Source organism: Heloderma suspectum, chromosome 5, assembly GCF_057233095.1.
Source record: "Heloderma suspectum isolate Gila_16-S chromosome 5, 16-S_ref, whole genome shotgun sequence".
In the NCBI taxonomy this organism is placed as follows: Eukaryota; Metazoa; Chordata; class Lepidosauria; order Squamata; family Helodermatidae; genus Heloderma; species Heloderma suspectum.
The window spans coordinates 234060374-234079315 of record NC_139462.1 but is presented as its reverse complement, the minus strand read 5'-3'; the positions used below and the strand labels follow the sequence as shown (position 1 = coordinate 234079315).

The 18942-nt window shown below is 49.6% G+C and overlaps 2 protein-coding genes across 10 annotated transcripts in view; one reads left to right on the top strand and one right to left on the bottom strand.

Annotated features, from left to right (window-relative positions):
- The window catches only part of LOC146345377 (GTPase IMAP family member 9-like), a 30331-nt gene extending 11580 nt beyond the window's left edge, over positions 1–18751 (bottom strand). For 4 of the 9 annotated variants that reach the window (XM_084860124.1, XM_084860125.1, XM_084860123.1 and 1 more), the window contains exon 1: positions 1553–18751. In XM_084860124.1, coding sequence (XP_084716250.1) covers positions 1553–2238 — 686 coding nt within the window. In that variant the 5' untranslated portion in view covers positions 2239–18751. The remainder of the gene's footprint in view (positions 1–1552) is intronic. The other 5 variants (XM_084860120.1, XM_084860122.1, XM_084860128.1 and 2 more) reach the window with 5 other exon arrangements.
- On the top strand, positions 1318–15596 carry LOC146345378 (GTPase IMAP family member 2-like). The gene is made up of 4 exons (XM_084860119.1): positions 1318–4044; positions 6903–6982; positions 8802–8826; positions 14064–15596. The coding sequence occupies exons 2-4, from the start codon at positions 6959–6961 to the stop codon at positions 14861–14863; spliced, it is 849 nt and encodes a 282-aa protein (XP_084716245.1). The 5' UTR covers positions 1318–4044; positions 6903–6958; the 3' UTR covers positions 14864–15596.
- Positions 18752–18942: the final 191 nt, after the last annotated feature.

Sequence of the window (18942 nt, the reverse complement as noted above, 5' to 3'; positions counted from 1 at the left end):
ATTCCTCTCGGGGGGGGGGGGTCCAAAATGCTCAGTGGATGGTAGGAGGAGAGATGGCTAGAGAGTGGGGAGAGGATGTTGAAGAATGGGGGCAAGGAAGATGATTAGGAAGGAGAGGAGGAAGCTGGAAGGAAGGACAGAACAGGCAAGTTTGGGGGTGGAGATCAGGCAGAGCAGAAGGATGTGACTAGGACTGGACAGCACGGAGGAGGCAGAGGGAGCAGAGAAAGAGGGATACAAGGACATTGGCTGTATAGGTTATCCCTTATATCCAATATAGAAAGGATATGGTAGAGTTGGAAAACAGAGAAAAGGGCCACTGAAATGATCAAGGGGCTGGTGCATCTCCCCTGGGAGGGAAGGCTGGAACAGCTGGGTTTGTTTAGCTTACAGGAAAGGTGAGTGAAGGAAGACGTGATAGAGGTGTACAAAATGATGCCTGGTGTGGAGAAGGTGGATAGAGAGACATTTTTCTCCCTTTCCCATAATACTAGACCCCACTGGTGTCATCCCATGAAGCTCAACGGTGGGAGATTCAGGACAGATCAGAGGAAGGTCTTCTTCACACAGGGCAGAGTTAAACTATGGAACTTGCTCCCACAAGATGTAGTGATGGCCGCCAATTCGGATGGCTTTAAAGGGGGGCTGGATCAATTCACGGAGAAGTCCATCAACGGGCACTAGTCCTAAAGGCTACGTGCTCCCTCTAGTATGCCTCTGCACACCAGGTGCTGAGGAACGGGGGCGGGAGGGTGCTGTGGCACTCCTGTCCCGCTTGGGGGTTTCCCGTGCGCAGCTGGCTGGCCTGTGTGAGCGACAGAATGCCGGACCAGATGGACCTCGCTCTGATCCAGCTCTCATGGGCGCGGGGGGGGGGGCTAGAAATCCCCCCTCCTCTGCTCTGCAGCTTCTGGGGCGGCCTCTCCACGTGGCGGGGACGTGTGGCTTCTCCTCCCCAAGCCAGGCCCTGGTGCGGCTTGGGCCCCTGCGGAAGGACCTTCTGCCCAGGCTGTTCAGCCTTCGAGGAGGGCAAAAAACCGCGCGCGCGCCGGCTGGCGCATCCCCCCCCCCCCCCGGGAGAGAAACTGGCCCCGCGCGATGAACTTGAACTTGGCAGCTCCGGTTGGCACCAACGGAGGGGCTTTTCCAAGTGCGATTAACACGGGGGGTGCAGCATGTGGGGGGCGGAGGGCTGACAGCTGCGGGCCCCTCGAAAATTGCTCCCTTCGCGTCACCTGGGCTGGGGCGGGGGGCTTCCATTGGCGTGGGGCTCTGGGGAGCAGGTCTGGAGCCGCTGAGATACAGCCCCCCCCCAACCACTGTATAAAAAGCCTCCTCCCAGCCCGCTCCCGCCTGGGTCTTTTCCGCCCCCGCTCCCTCCAGGAGCGCCGCGCGCGCTCCCGCCCCTCGCCAGGCAGCGCCGGAGCGAGCCGCCCCGCGCCCGGCCGCAACGGCGCCCGCGCCCCGCGCCCCCCGCCGGCCGAGGGGCCCCGCAGCGGAGGCGCCGGGCGAGACGGCAGCGCCTCCGCCCCGTGGGGCGGGGCGGCCCTACCTCCCGCGCCGGGACGCTCGCGCGGGGCGCCTGCCGGCGCGGGGCGCGGCCCGTGCGCTTCGCGGCGGCGTCTCTCGGCCGGCTCCGGGCCGGGGCGCGGCTGGGCCCGCCCCGCTCGTCGCCGCGTCCCCCCAAGCAGGGCCGGGCCGGGCCGGCCTCCGGGCGACCGCCCGCCGCTCGACCAGACCTGCTGGCCCGCCGCCGCCTTTGGCGTCTCCCGCCGGAACCAGCTTGCTGACACGGAGAGGGCGGGGAGCCCGGGGCGGGCTGCGTGCGGAAGGGCCCCCTCGGCCAGCGGTGGCGCGAACTCCCGGGCGCAGGCCGCGCGCGGGGCCCCCTGAGCTCCGGGCACCGAAGGCCGCCCTGTCGGCCCTCGGGAAGGCGCCCGAGGCCGCGTCGCGCGACGCCTTTACTCGGCCAGCTCGAGGGCGCACGAGACGCGCAAGCCGCCGGGGCCGCCAGACGCAGCTTGGCCGGGGTGGGGATGGGTCCTCTGCCCGGCCGTGGCTGGTGGATCGCGGGGCTCTAGCAGAAGGCAGCAGAGTAGGTCCAGCGGCGCCGAGGCCTGCCCGGCGCTGGGCCGAAATACAGCTGCGTCGCGGCAATTGTGCGCGTCCAGCAACCTCCGACGTGGTCGACAAACATCCCAGGATGCAGGAAGGGTGAAGCGACCGGCGCTTCCGCATTTCAAGGGCTTTCCGAAGAAATACTTGGTGCCCGGATCTGCCCTTCTGCAAGGGGAGGGGCGCAGCTTGTGGGAGGGCCCTCTGCCTGGTGTCGGAGGGTCCCGGCGCCCCGCCGCCCCACCCCCGCCCCCTCAGCAGGGCCTGAGCCCTGGCTCTGCGCGCGGCGTGTTCAGGGGGCTGGAGGGGCTGCTTTGGTGGGGCAGCCCTCTTTCGCCGGGGCGGTTGATCCGGCCCCAAGTAATCAATAGCGACACTTAAACTTAGTCCTAATCTTTGTACACTTGCATCTAATCTTTAAATCTGACTATTCCTTAATTTGTCTTGTATATACCAATGTCCAGATTGGATTTCCCACTAATAAATTCTAGAAGGGGGTGCCCGTTATTTTAAATATGCACTTCTGACTTGGTCCTGCCTCTTATTTGTACACATTCTGTTAATTTTACCATCTTTCCTGTTTCTCATGCTTTGAGTAACCAGCTTTAAATATTGGACACTTCATTATTTCTCCATGTGGTGGTTGGTTATTAATACTTTGGCTGCCGGAAATACATTCCAAGCTGGCTCCTGAAGTTTACCTAATGCTGCCTCTTTCACATATCCTAATAAAATAGCAGTTGAGGCTAATAGTCCCTCACAACCTGGCATAAATGTAATTATGCTCACTATCCCCCCCCCCCAATGTAAGCAAGTGTAAAGTGATGCACATTGCAGCATGGGGGGAATCCTGACTTCCCATCTACACTGATGGGGCTGAGGTGGGGGTGAGTGACAAAGAAAGGGATCGAGGTGGGCAGCTCAACAGAAACCCCCCGGGCTCACCAAGTGGCTGCTGCGGAAACCGCAAACTCCATGTCAGGCATAATTAGGAAAGGAACTGAGAATAAAACTGCCAACATCATACTGCCCCTATACACATCTGTGGTGCGACCCCACTTAGAATACTGTGTACAGTTCTGGTCACCACACCTAAAAAAGGACATTGTAGAGCTGGAAAAAGTGCAGAAAAGGGCCGCTAAAACAAAGGGCTGGAGCATCTCCCCTTTGAGGGAAGGTTGCAACAGCTGGGATTGTTCAGCATGGAAAAAAGGAGGGTGAGTGGAGACATGACGGAGGTGTACAAAATTCTGCATGGTGTGGAGAATGTGGGCAGGGGGAAGTTTTTCTCCCTCTCCCATAAGACTATGAAAACCAAGCAGGGTCACCCTGTGAAGCTGAATGTGTGTGCATAGGCGTGGGGAGTTATAGCACACAGTTAAACTGTGGAATTTGCTGCCACAAGATGTACTGATGGCCACCAACAGTCTTGGCTGGCTTTAAAGGGGGACAAATTCATGGACGATAAGGCTATAAATGGATAAGGCTCTGAGCATGTGCGGAGTGTCTTGCCACTCTGCAGAGCAACTGCAGCCTGCACTCTTCCTCACAGCAAGCATTAATGATGTGGGAGGGCGGGAGTCAGGATCAGTAAGGGAAATGGGAAACAAATATAGTAGCAAGTTGAAAAATGCTGAAATGCCACCACCTTATTGCTTGTGGCAGAACTCGAGCAGCATCACTGGAACGAATCATCTTTAAGCCTGAGGAAGACCGTTCCCACAAAGCAGCTGCTGGTTCAGCCAGCCAGTGGGAGGACTTTGCTGGCTGTTTCTAGGAAGCAAACAGCACTGGTGCTTTCATTTTCAAGTCGGAGCAAATGGTTGTCTTATGGCCCTGCTAACTTCAGAAAACAAGAGAAGATCAGCTGAGAAACAGGAAAGAGATACAGAAGCGGCTGAAGAATTTCTGTCCATGATCTTCAGAGAGGTAGAGTTGGGGAGGGCGGGGAGGGCAAGGGTCTCGACAGGCAGCGTATTCCAGTGTGACACATAAATGAGAAAGCACCGGAGTGGTTCCCTCATTAGCCCGTTGCAGCGAAAACAGCCAAGAATCTTTGCGCAGCTTCAAGACGAGCAGACGTTAGCTTCTGCAATGACACCCCTGTGTAGGTGCAAAACTGCTAAAAGCTTTAAGAGAGTGTGCTGAAATTGGAGGCCATCCAAAGAGGCACTGACGGCTGCTGTGTGAAGCCCACCTGAGGGGGCTTCCAACAGTAGCAAGAGAAGACCGTATTCACAGCCCTGCTTCTACATCACCAGATGTGGGTTCAGCGCATCCTTTCTCAAAGGGGCTGACCTTATCTGTTTTGAGGGCCAAGGCTCAGCCCCAGATTCTTCTGTACATCACCCCAGCCTGGTGCCCTCGAGATGTGATGGACTGCAACTCCCACCATTCCCATCCACCCACGATGGTGAGAAGTACCTGGCCATTGCAAGATTTCTTTCCCGTGCCCAGGAAGCCTCCTGGCCACCTTTCCTGACTGGCAGCCGCCGCCAGGGCCCTCTTCCTGTTCTACAACGACCAAGGTGTCCCCTGCCTTTCATGCATGCCTGGGCAGAGGCACCTCTCCCTGGAAACTGGACCCCTCGGCCTGACATTCCTGCCCCTAATTGCAGATTTGTAGGGATGGAATGTTTAAGAGGGATGTGTGTGTGTGTGTGTGTGTGTGTGAGAGAGAGAGAGAGAGAGAGAGAGAGAACATGCTCTGAGGTACTGACCTTGTTACTAGTTAAGATGTCAGTGAGATGATAAGAGGTCACCGGCTGAGCCATACTGACCCCCCAAACTCAAATTCAGCCATGGTGCCTTTAGGGGCCTGCAGTAGTAAGACAGCCAGCCAGCCAGCTGTATCCTCGAGGCAGAAGGACTCGGGCATATGCCACAGCAGGGAGAAGCCCAGTTTTCTAATAAATACCATTGAGAAAATACCCTGCCCCGCTTTTGTCTGTTGTGGAGACTTTGCATACATGTACAGTAGGGGGTCCCTTCCTTTCTTCATCTCTCTCTCTCTATGCAAACACACACACACACACACACACACACACACACACACACAGCCTGTCTCAGTGGTAAGATACTATGAATGTGTTTGGAATGGAAGTAATGTTAATATAAGGACAACCACGGGGACCACTGTGAGATTAAACTGCGTATTGCACTCCTAGTTCTCTGGGCCCTGAAATTTCCCGATCTATAACTACCGTACAGGAAACGGCTCGGCGTCAGCATCATAAGGGCCGCCCTTCCCTGCACTGACTATCATTGGAGGCCGTCGCAGAGGCTGAGTTTAATAAATCAAGTCCAGTGTGGTTGGGTGGGGAGTGAATCCCTTTCCTTTTAGATTTGCTCACAGGAATTAAGACCCATTGATGAACCAGTAACAACCTGCCAAACTCATATTTTGCAAGGCCCCTGGAAGGGCCTTTCTTTTGCCCTGTGCTCCGGGCATTTCCTTCTTGCCCAGGCCTGTACAGCATTGATGACCCAGAATGAATACACTAAGTAACATCTTGAGACGACACGGAATAATGGGCTGAAGTTCCAGGAAGCCAGATTCCGGCTGAACATCAGGAAGAACTTCCTGACTGTTAGAGCAATACGACAATGGGACCAATTGCCTAGGGAGGTGGTGGGCTCTCCCACACTGGAGGCCTTCAAGATGAGGCTGGACAGCCATCTGCCAGGGATGCTCTGACTTGGATTCCTGCATTGAGCAGGGGGCTCGGCTCGGTGGCCTTGTAGGCCCCTTCCAACCCTACTATGATGCTATGATTCTAATACCTAATACGGAGCGTTTCCCCTTGACTGTGCATGCAGCTGCTGTGATTGGTGATGGCTCTTCAAAAGCATCCGCCAGATCAAAATGTGATCTCATTCCAGGGAGGGGCAACAGCCCCTGGTAGAACTGTAAGCCCACATTTTGCTTCCCAGAACAATTCCAGTTACATTGTTTTTGGGACACAGAGTAATTGACATATAGAACGCATCATCTCAAGCTGGGTTGTCACTGTCTGTGTCTGGGCAGTACCACTGCAGACGTCATGACTGCATATGAATTTCACTCCTTCGTATCACCTGTGCTGCTCTCCTGTGTTCCTCCGAGCGCAATTCATGGCATTGGCTTTGCCTCTAGGATGCCTCCTTCCCACCCCACGTCCCACCAAACACTCAAAAATTAGCAGAAAACTGCTTTATACTGAGCCAGACCATTGGCTCTTTTGTCCCAACATTGTCTATACTGATTGGCCACTTCAAAATGATAATGATTATTATTGTCATCATTAGTAATTAATTAAGAATTAGGAAGAATACAGGAGAGCATCATAATTATCACTAATAATGATAATTATTTGTAGATAATGAGGTGTTCTTAAGGACTCTGCCACAGCTACGGAACTGTGGGTGGTTGTTGTTTTAACTTTAAGGCTGCAGTCCTATATGACCTTGGAGTGAGTCCCCCTAAACTCCGTGGAGTTATTTCCCAGTGGGCATGCATGGCGTACAGTTAACTGGTTTTTTTTCCAGGAAAAAAGCATGGATGAAAACATGACAATGATAATAATAACACTGAGAATAAAAACGATATCCCACAGCTTACCCCCCATCCCAAGACTTACATGTGTAAGTTGGTGACATCTTTTTGACTGTGTTGTTCATTTTAATAGGAATCTTACTGGATTGTGATTTAGAGGTATACATACTGTATATAGATATTGTAACCATCCAGCACCTTCGGGAATTGGCAGGCTTTCTTTGGAACAAGTAATGACTTGTATTGTTTGCAGGGAAAAATCCCGGGAGGCTGTTATTTTGTGGCAAGACTGGTGCTGTGGAAAAAAATATGGCATATCTACCAATTTCACAGGTAAGCCTTGGCACTAAAAGCTAAATGCTCTTAGATCTTTTAATACAGGGGAAGGAGGATTTTAATAAACACTCAGCAGCAGCAGACAAACTGAGCACCCTTTTGAAAACATCCAAAAGCAATAGAGGTTTCATTTTTGTACGGGTGTTTAAAACCTCCCAGCTCCATCAGTGAGTTAACCGTACAACGGCTGCACTTAATTTATTTTTATGAGGTGGGGAATGTTGTTGAAATGTTACTTATGTTAATAAACAAAACAAAACAACCTGATACAGGTTATCTTATGCATTGCTAAAAAGAGAGAGGAAATGCGTCACCAGAAAAGAGGACACCGATTTGCATAAAATTTGCATGTGCTAATTTATATGCATATATGCAAATTTTGAAATGATTGCGCTAAATTAAATAGAAAAACAGTACCTCTCACTGTAGTGGGGAGGACTGCGAACAGCTGACCAGTGTGCTGCCTGCTCAGGCTTCTCTCGGGATGCTAAAGGTGGATGAGCCCTTCAAGGCCCTTCCCGGCTCTTTCTTCTCATCGTTCTTGGCCTGGAAGCCCTTCGAACAGAGGACCGTCCTCTGTGAAGTAGGACATGTGGCCACCCTATCCTGATAGCACTGAAGTTGTGAATATTCCAGGAGGGAAAATCTTTTCATCCTAGAACAATTTCTCAAGCATCCAGGTGAATTGTTGCCTGCTAACCTGCCCATAACCCCCAGCTTTGCTGACATACCCGCAGCAAACACAGAATTGGGAACACGTATTTGCCGGGGCAATCTGTATCTCCAGCCTCTCACTACCAGGGAGTTTGAGCCCCACCTTTGCCTCATATTGTATGGGATCACCCAGAGGGCAAGAGGTGAAAGGGGGCATCACAGCATGGCAGGTTGCGACGAGCCCTTCCTGATCAGGCCAAAGGTCCCCCTTAGTCCCACGTCCTGTTTCCAGCAGGCACCAACCAGATTCAGTGAATGCAAGGAGGGTTTTTTTCTGAAGACCCCTCTTTGTCAAACGCAGATGGAAAAACGCTTTGACTGGGTCTGGACGAAAGCAACTGTCGTGGCGGTTCCCTGGCCCCTGCGCGTGCTGTGTGCACAACTACTGTTTCCATTATTCCCTGTGCTGCAGCGCAGGTTGGCACGTCATCCGAACTTGCCATGCGGCATGGTGGGGGGTGGGTGATCATACCCACCCTAGAACCCACAATGTGCAGTTGCGCTTGTAGGGTGGGAATGTTCTCCCTGCCCAGCCGCATGCCAGGTTCGGACAACATACCAACCCATGCTGCAGTGCAGGGAATACTGCAAATGGCTGTGCGTGCGATGTATGGTGGCTGGGAGAGCAGCCATGATGGTTGCTTCCCACGCTGTGATCATCTGAACTCGCCCTTTTTGTCAGCAATGAGCACTTGTGCTCCGTCTTGCATCAGGTGCTCGTGAGTGTGGATTCTCTAAGCGTGTTTCCACTCAATCTTTAGTCCTTTTTACGCATTATGCATCAGTATGGCTTATGTACATGAGTAAGGGGAACAGAGCCATTCATGTCAGCCCTGCCCCAGTGTCCCTAACTTCCCTGCGTTGAGTGGGGAAGTCTTGCATGGAGCTTCTGTGCGTGTTCATGTACATGTACCCTATTCAAGCTCTAGTTAGGGCTATTTTGTGCACTAAATGTTCATTGGCAACTCATTTCTTGTACATGGTCTGAACATGTGCTGTCAACCTTGTGCTTCTCTTCTTCCAGGGGTTGTGGGGAGGTTGTGTTTTTGTTTGGAAACTGAAAGCTGCTTGTAACTAACACTATATTATCACAATATTTCAGGGAGACATTGATCCAGTCAGACCAGGTAAGGCACAAAGCACAACATCACATTCTGGTGAGAACTGCAAATTACTGCTTGCAATTTATCTCAAAAACACAATCCCCCCCCCTTTGTAGAGGTTCTAGTTGCAGCAGCCCAGGCATGCCTCTCTGTACTGTTTCCTTTCTTCAGATATGTGACGGGAGGATATTTGTAGTACACATCAGCTGTTGTGCAATACAATCAAGCTATATACAGAAGAGCAACTTTCAACTTCTGCCACAATGACTGGCAGTGTGCAAAACCTCTATAGTTATTAACACACTTCGAAAATTCATTGCAGTTATTGTTTGTAGATTTCATTTGATATCTGCGACCAGTTCTGGGCGCCACACTTTAAGAAGGATGCAAACAAGCTGGAGAGGGTTCAGAGGAGGGCAACAAAGATGATCAGGGGACTGGAAACAAAGCCCTCTGAGGAGAGACTGAAATAACTGGGCATGTTTAGCCTCGAGAAGAGAAGACTGAGGGGAGATAGGATAGTGCTCTTCAAGTATTTGAAAGGTTGTCCTGGAGAGGAAGGCCAGGATCTCTTCTTGATCATCCCAGAGTGCAGGACATGGAATCATGGGCTCAACTTGCAGAAAGCCAGATTCCGGCTGAACGTCAGGAAGAACTTCCTGACTGTTAGAGCAATACAACAATGGGACCAATTCCCTAGGGAGGTGGTGGGCTCTCCCACGCTGGAGGCATTCAAGACGAGCCTAGACAGCCATCTGTCAGGGATGCTCTGACTTGGATTCCTGCACTGAGCAGGGGGTTGGACTCGATGGCCTTGTAGGCCCCTTCCAACCCTACTATTCTATGATACGATAAATGAGGGTAGTTCATATGCTTTTCCAAAAGTAGACTTGAATATTTTTTTTCTTTCATATGCAACATTTGACAAGGAAAAACCTTAGAAAGGGCTGTAGGTGACTCATGAAGCAGACAATTGGAAGTGTCTTCCAGTTCCTCAGGCTCTAGTGTAATATGTTTGAGGCCTCTGAACCAAATGAGCGCTGTTGTCTCATGGATCAGTGTCCCTGATTATTATGGTGCTTTTATTTGATTCTCCCACCAGCTGGCCCTGCCTCCTGCCTATCCAAATAGAATTCTGGGATTGTAGTTCTTATTTATTTCTCTGAAATATTTTAATGCTACTACTAAGGGTGAGCGAACAAGCCATGTTCAAGATCACTAGGATTCTCAAAACGTCGTCTTGCTGCTTGTCTTGTGCCCAGTTCATCTTTGCATTTGCAATCACTGCTCACTCTGCGCAAATGGAAAAAATTGTGCAAATTAAGCAGCAACTGAAGGTGAAATTTGCACACATTTCCTCCGTAGACTGAAGCAGGGCTGATTCAGTCTACAGGGGACATTTGCGTAAATTAAGAAATTTTGCAAATTTGAACTGGAAAGTTGAGCAAATCGTACATGAGCATTTGTCCGGCAATTTATGAACATTTTCACAAGCCTCAGGCTTACAATCTAAAAAGACACAGTACACAAGGAAGAAGGAACGGGGAAGGAAGAGAGAAAACTATTAATTCTTTTAACAAGGCTGGTGGGATGGCCCTGCTCTCCCTCTCAGCTAGTTCTCAAGAGAGCATGTCACACAGGGAAGAAAAAATCTCGCCTCACAGACTACAAGCCCTGGTTTAGCTGCACAAGTGCACACTCTCTCTATCATAGAAGAGATCCTGGACCAGCAACTCACTATTCACAATATTGCTTGTTCTGGTCCAGAACTGACTGGCTCCAGCAAGTCTCACAAAATCTGGACAATAGGTACATAAATGCAGGGAAGTAGGTTTTCACAAATCTCCTCAAAACATGATTTACAATTTAGAATCACTTTTTTAAAGACCATAAGAACATAGGTAGAGCCCTGCTGGATTAGACCCAGGGTTCATCTAGTCCAGCATTCTGTTCACACGGTGGCCAACCAGCTGTCGACTGGGAACCCACAAGCAGGACACGAGCGCAACAGCACCCTCCTGCCCATGTTCCCCGGCAACTGGTGTACATAGGCTCACTGCCTTTGGTACTGGAGGTAGCCCATAGCCATCAGGACTAGCAGCCATTGCTGGCCTCCTCCTCCAGAAATTTGTCTAACCACCCTTTAAAGCCATCCAAATTGGCGGCCATCACTGCATCCTGTGGTAGCGAATTCAATAGTTTAACTATCCTTAGGTTAGTGAGGTTCCCATACTGGGAAAAAGGCAGGGAATAATAATAATAATATCAACAACAACAACAGTCTAGGCCGCCCCGCTGCCCTGGAACTCCAGACCCCGGTAAGGTGTGACACCTGGGCCTTGGCTCTGGCCATATTGCACAGTTGTCTGGATTTCACCCGTGTTTTAATCATGCTACCCAGCATCCATTTGCACCATTTGCTGGGCTGGATTCCCAGCTTTCATTTTAGAAAAGCAAGTCTCTTGCCCTTCTAGAACCAGTCACAGGAGGCAAATCACGCAGGCGCTATTCTGCCCAAACGTTGGGTGAGAAATGAACTGGCTACCCCCTTTCAGTATTTTTACCCAAGGAGTAAAGTCACAGCTGGGACTGACGTCTCGGGAACAGTGCTAGCCACAGAGGGCTTTTTTGTAAAGTGTTGAATGGCACACCCCTTGTATAGCGGAGGTGACGCCTGGTCCATTTTGAATCCATTGTTTTTGGTCATGTCTGGTGGAGAAGTGATTATTGCTACCTAACATTGCTGTGGGGTGAGGATTAAGAAAGAGTGCCAGCTGTCAATGCTGAAGGGTGGCCCAGTGTTGTTATCCAGTCTCCAGTTGTGCTGGGTTGTTTTTTGTTTTAAGGGAAACGCAGTGGGTGTGGTGAAGTTGACTGGAGCACAGCATTGGGGGGTGGGGTGGGGAGATTATTTGCTTTCCCACCCATGGTGGGAAACAGCAGGACTCTTTTGGGTGGGTGGAATTTCGCCCTTAACAGCCTGAAGGGAAAGTGTGCGATCCCTCCCCTCCAGTTCTGTTTCTGCAGTCCACCTGGCACCCCCCCCCCCCGGCTATCCGCATTTCCCCTTTAAAAACAACCAACCCACAAACCCTGAAACAAGCACTGTAGTTTGAGCCTCAGGGCTGATAAAGCATGCTAGAGTAGAAGTTATTGCCCCCAGATCCCATTCCTACCCCCATGATCCTAATGCCCAGCCCCACACTTTCCCACTCCTCCCTAATCCCAGATTGCAGCATCATGGGAAAAAGAAGCCCAGCAAGGCTGAACTAATCCGCGTATCCTGAGTATAAATTGCTTGGTTCTGTCAAAAGCACAAATGGGTTTGTATAACATGAATTGATAACTGTATTACTTTGTGCCATGGGTTGTGGGCGTTACTGTGTTACAGGGTGTCTCTGTATAAAGCCAAAAACCCTCATTGTTTCCAGGACTTTCTGCTTTTGCTTTCTTTGTGGGATTAGGATGGGCTCCTTTACACAGCAGATACGTGGTTTGAATGCAGGAAGCACCTCCCTCCCTCCCTGGCATGTGTGCAAAGGAGCGGTGGGGCGGGGGAGTCTTGCAGCCCAAGGCGCACTTGCTTGGGAGTAAGCCCCATTGAAGTCAGCGGGACTTACTTCTGAGTACACATAAGATCGCACTGTACGTCTGCAACCCTTGGTGCACTTACTTGGGAGTAAGCCCCACTGAACTTAGTGGGGTGCTCTGAATCAACAGAGGACATTCCTTCTGAGCTTGGTGGGGTGGGGGATCAGATCTGTCTCCCTTCATTGCAGGGAGGCATTTCACCCTCTTCTCCCTCCGATCAGTGATTCAGTGATCGAAAGACACGTGGTTTGAATCAAGGAAAGTCCTTCCTCGGCAAGCTCATGGAACTAAGCCAGCATTACACACCGCCAATATGGCACCATTAACTTTTATTTTATTACTAGTTTATCTCCAATCTTTTTGAAAGCATGATAAAGGGGGAAATGTGCATGAGGCTCCTGGAGGTTGACAATGTCATGTAAATGACCGGCAAAATCTTGAATGTGTAATAAACCACTCGTGTAGAGTCACCCACAGTGAACATCGGAAAAATTGACAACTGTTGATACTAAAGTGGCTGTAAATTCAATCCTAGCTGTAGTGCTCTGCTTTTTCTCTAAGGCGTTCTTCGTAATTCAGTTCAATTTAAGTGCTGTTTCTAGTCATTGCAGGCCATTTACCTGTAATTTCCCTAACAAAAGATGGGCCTCCCAACTTGGCCTACTCACCATTGAGCAACGTAACACAGTCATTTTGGCCCTGTCAACACCCATCTTTCCACACCTAGGACTCTTCTGCGGCATTCAGACAGCGATCCCATAACAACGTGTTTGTCTTAAACTGAAATGTCATAAGCCATAAATGACATATTTTGAGTTCCAGTTTTGATTCCTCACTATTCTACTTTGGCCTTTTCCTGATATATGTTTTCTGTTATTGATGTTTAATTGTGGTTTTAATTGCTGTTTTTATTGTGTTTTTGCTGTGTTTATCGCTGTTTTTACTGGGGGAGGGGTTGCTATTTTTAGAGAGCAGCCCTATGTCCCATAGAATGCATCTGGGGAACGTAGGATTGCTCGATTTTCTGGCTCTGAGGTCAGAAATGAGGCTCTGACCTCGAAGCCAGGAAACCACACTGCCTGCCCCTTCCCCCTCATAGGTGGCGCAGAGAGAACCATGCTGGCTACCTCTCCATGCTTGGAAAATGGAGCACGGAGACAGGGAAAAGGGAGCATTCCCGGGGATGGGGGGGAGGAGAGCAGGGCAGCAGCGATATGACATATGCTATGGCTACCCCACCCTCCTTCCCTCTCCCTCCCTGAAGCCTCCATAGAGGGGCAAAAATGCCCATCCAGCTAAAAAGCAGTGCGGGGTGGGGGGACCCTGTATTGGGTACTTGTAACCCCTGAGTTCAGAGGTTTGTGAGTGCCCAGGGTGGATCAGGTAGGAGTGCATCCTTACTGTGTTTTTATTTCTTTTTAACAAGAATTGGTTTTTATTATGTGTTTTATTATTGTACACCCACTTGGGAGGGCTTCTGTCCTAAAAGCCAGCCAAAAAATATTTTAAACAAATAAATACATACATAAATGTGTTGGATCACAGCCCGGTATTGCTCTGCAATGAGTATCAGAAAAATTATAAACTGTTGATATTAATGTGGTAGTAAGTTAAATCCTGGCAGTGGCGCCCTGCTTTTCTGTAACACATTCTTCATAATTCACGGGAAGGCAGGGAATCAGAACTGAGGATCATCCTCGCTGGCAAGACTGGAGCTGGGAAAAGTGCCACGGGAAACACCATCCTGGGCTGGACGGAGTTTGATTCCAGGCTTCAGGCAAAGACCACAACTGTGGCCTGCCAAAGAGCTGACGGGAGCTGGAATGGCACAGCTATTTCACTGACTGACACAGCAGGGATTTTTGACTCAGAAGCCTGCGATGAAGAATCAGCAACAGAGATCAAGCGCTGCATCGACCTCTCCAGGCCCGGCCCTCACGCCCTGGTTCTGGTGACCCAGGTGGGACGCTTCACCGCGGAAGACGAGGCAGCAGCCAAGCAGGTCCAGGACGTGTTTGGGGCGGAGGCCGCCAAGCACATGATAGTCCTGTTCACACGCAAAGAAGACTTAGGAGGGGGCTCCTTGCAGGAGTATGTGATGGGATCAAATAACAAGGCCCTCCAGAAGCTGATTAACAAATGCAGGGACCGCTTCTGTGCTTTCAATAACAGGGCAGCTGGAGCAGAACGGGAGAGGCAGGTCTCTGACCTGATGGAGATGGTCCAGACGATGGTTCAGGAGAATGGAGGGAGACATTACATCAATAAGCTGTATTCAGAGACCAACTTAACACATACAAAGCTCAGATCTTTTATAGAAGAAAACAGCCGAGCCAGACGATGGCCAAGGCGGAAGGAAATCTATCACGTTTTAGAGTGTTTGTTGACTTTCGGAATTGTTGGGTGTGGGTGTAGTTTGGTAGCTTTCATGTGTTGGATTCTGGTTTCTTCTTTTGGAACGAGGCAATAGCTTTGTTTTTCAAGACCTTGCATTTTTACTGTAGTGTAGCCTCCCTCCCTTCATGCCCTTCCGACTCCAGTTGTTTTGGACTACAGTGTCCATCAGCCCCAGCCAGCACGGCCAATGGTCAGGGATATTAATCATTCCTCAGCCCTTTTGCAATTGAGTAATGGGGTTCCGCAGGGTACCCTCTTGTCAGGTGAGGCTGTGCAAGTCCTGGATCAGTGCCTAGGCTCAGTAATGGGCTGGATGAGGGCCAATAAACTGAAGCCGCATCCTGGCAAGATGGAAGCCCGGGAGGTGAGTTGTTCCCAAGTCCGGGAGAGAGGCTCATTGCCTGTTCTGGATGGGGTTGCACTCCCTCTGAAAGATCAGGTCCGTAGTCTGGGGGTACTCCTAGATCCATCACTGTTTCTGGAAGCCCAAGCAGCCGTGGCAGCTCTGGTTCACCAACTACGGCCTTTCCTGGGCAGGGACAGCTTGGCCACAGTGGTCCAGGCATTAGTAACATCAAGACTGGATTAGTGCAGTGCGCTGTATGTGGGGCTGCCCTTGAGGCTGGTCCGGAAGCTGGAGCTAGTGCAGAACACAGCAGCTCAGTTGTTGTCGGGAGCTGCCCCTTTTCAGCGTGCAACGCTTTTGCTCAGGGAACTCCACTGGCTGCCTGTTTGCTACAGGAAGAGAAAGAGGGTCTCAGGATGCAATTAAAAAAAAAAAAAAGTACCGGCGACTGGTAGATTGACACAGGAGACAATCGTCGCTGAAAAAAATTCTGCATACTTTTTTCTCTTCTGTCGAGTGGTATATAAATGCTGTAAATAATAAATAAAATATTAAGAGGTGTAATCTCAAACATCTGGAGGGCACCAGGTTGGGGGAAGGTGCATTATGGCAACATCTGCTCACAATGTGAAGAACAATATCAGCAGGAGCAAATTGGCTGAGCCCCCTCATGTAAACCCGAGCAGCAGAAGTGCAGTGGGACGGCTAACGCTGCCCTTCGTATCCAGTCATGGCAATTTCTTTGATCATACCTTGCTGCAGCTTGTGTCTCTTGGTATTTGTTCACTGCAACTGCTGTAGCTGTGGAAGCCCACACTGTTGGGCACGCACCTAGGCCAGAGTCTGTGGATTCTTTTGCCACCATTAATCTTGCTTGGGATGATTTTCATAGCTGGAGTTGCACTTTCAAGGGCTGAGCATGTAACTATCTGGGATTTCAGTTTATAGTGCAGTCTGATTCTAAGATAAGTTACTGCGTTTTAATTTATAACTTGTTCCAAGGCGTCAGCATGAGTAGGTTACGTATTTAAATCCAGTCCATCTTTATTTTGTGCTTGCTGATTGCTGTTCCTTGAAACAATTAAATGTTTAGCACTACCTCTGTCTTGCTCATTCTAAGAATCTACCTATAATATACATCTGAGAGCCAGTGTGGTGTAGTGGCGAGGGTGTTGGACTGGGCGTCGGGAGATCCGGGTTCTAGTCCCCACTCAGCCATGGAAGCTCACTGGGTGACTTTGGGCCAGTCACAGACTCTCAGCCCAACCCACCTCACAGGGTTGTTGTTGTGAGGATAAAATGGAGAGGAGGATTATGTATGCCACCTTGGGTTCCTTAAGGAGGAAAAAAAGGTGGGATATAAATGCAATCAATCAATAAAACATCTTAAGTCAGTTTCAAACATTAGCAGCTCTTCAAGAGACATGGAAGGGTTTGTATTGTCATAAACCACCCAGCATTCTCGCTAAACTAGAATTCCTATGACAGTTAAACCATATTCAAACTGGTTTCAACATATAGAAGTGCTATGATGCCAGCAACTCTAAGGACCAAAACTGATTCTCCCTGCCTATGGATTGGACCCCAATGAGGGGTGCACAATGAAGTTATTTTTAACATTTTCTTATAAACAGATCTACAGCATGGTGCTGAATGATAGTTTAGAACCCTCTGTATTTAAAGAGCATTTGCATCTGTGCGTGTGTGTGGTGGTCATGGGATATGGGAGCTGTAGCAAAGGGAAGGCCAAAATAACCCCAGCCATAGGTGCCCTCTTTTGCGGGTTTAGAAAGCATAGGCGCCCTGGGTCAGGCTGGCTGAATGCATCCGACTGGACTGGCCCTGCTCATGCAAATGGACAGGAAAGGCTCTAAAAGAGCTTCCTGTTTCTGTTAGGCCTGAGCAAGAAGGCCTTCCTCAGCTCTGACGCCTTCCTCTGTGCTATCTAGTTTGCCCTTTGATCCTGACTCCTTGTTTGTCCTTTGGCCTATCTTTTCACTTACTATGACATCCTGGCATTTGTAGGAAAGTTAAAATGTGCACCATAGTAAATGCATATGAAAGAACAGAAAAACAAAAACCTTTGGTAGAGACCTCCCGAATTGCTGTATGGAACCTGGGGAGACCAACCTCTTGTCAAGCGGCTCTCTTTATGCTGTCTTGGCATGTCACTCCCCATGTGGGTCACCTAGAAATGCAGCCTGTGTGTCTAATCATGGGGCTTTTAAGCTCAACAATGCCAGGACAAAGAACATTTGGGTAATCACAGGCATAATTGTTTAAAAACAACTTCAGTAACTCTGCTCTCATGTCTCCGATGTTTGCAATCAAGGAACAAAAAACCATGTACAATAGGAATCTGACTTTTATTAATTAACTCTGTGTCTCTTCTGGAAAAATTGTAAGAACCTTTAGTTATATGCAATAAAATTGTTCAATTATGTAGCTTGAACAACAAGGAATACGCCACTGGCTCAAGTTTTAAACCAAAAACGTATGATGAATGTTGCAGGCTCAGTGCTAATAGGAAAAGGGGGATCTGCAATGGATGTCGCAGTCTGGCGTGCTCCCGCTTAGGATTCCAGCCAGAGAGGTCCTCTTCTGGAGTACTCCGCCCCACTCCACCTCCCCCAGTTTTCTGCCAGCATTCCATGGACAGCGAGGGCACTCCGGAATATATGATGCTGCCTTCGCTGAGTGAGTCCTGCCTTGGTCCACCTAGCCCAGTATTGTCACCACTGACTGGCAGCAGTAGCTCCCCAGGACTTCAGGCAGGATTCCTTCCCAGCCCTCCTGGAGATGCTGCCAGGGACAGAATCTGCGACCTTCTGCATGCAGAGCAGGGGCTCTGCCACGGAGCCACAGCCCCTCCGTGGACTGTTACCAAATGTGCTCCTCTAAACATGTAAAGTACAAACTTTGCACACGTCCTCAAGGTAAGCATTTAAGGGACCTTTTAACTTTGGCAATAAGGCATCTGGCTGAAAGGGAGCCAAACGACTGACGCGCTCTCTCTCTCTCTCTCTCTCTCTCACACACACACACACACACACACACGTCTTCAGTAATTAGAATTTATTAAACTTAAGCAAGAGCTTAAAAGATACATTCATTAATCAGGAAACTTGGCTTACTAGAGTACTGAGAAATCAATACAACAAAACACACAAAACATGCAAACGCCTCAGCGGATGCTTCTGGATGAGGCTTTTATCATGCCATCACCCTGCCTTGTTCACAGAATGGTATGGGAGTTCCAGATGTTGTCAGCTTCCATTTGTAGCCTGCCCATGTTCTCCTGCTGCTTCTACCATCTTTTTTCATATCACATAAAATCAGTTAAGGAGAAAAAGGTAAAACACCTGTACAATACAGCTTCGGCTATTGGGCGGTATAGAAATGTAAATAAAAGGAATAACAATACCTTCCAACTGGTGGTGCCTGGAGAAGCCCTCCACCGGCAAGCACCCTGAGCATGTTCAGTACTCACTTGGTTGTTTGGGGGTTTAGGGCGGGGTTTGCTGCCCCCTTGGGGTCCCCCCCCCATATATAGTTTTTTTGCACTTCTGCAAACCTTGGAGATGCCCCAAGCCTGCTGATGCCTCCCTCTTGTGTGTGTGGATCTTGCGCATTCGCCTATGTAAGGATCCACATTTCCACAATCAGAAAGTGGATTGGCTATTACTATGTAGGAAACCGAACCACATGAAAATGTTTTCACCCTATTTGGAGTATTCAAAATAACTAACAAAACATTCTTTTGCATTTACGTCAGACATTTGCTACTATCAGTATCTCACAGACAT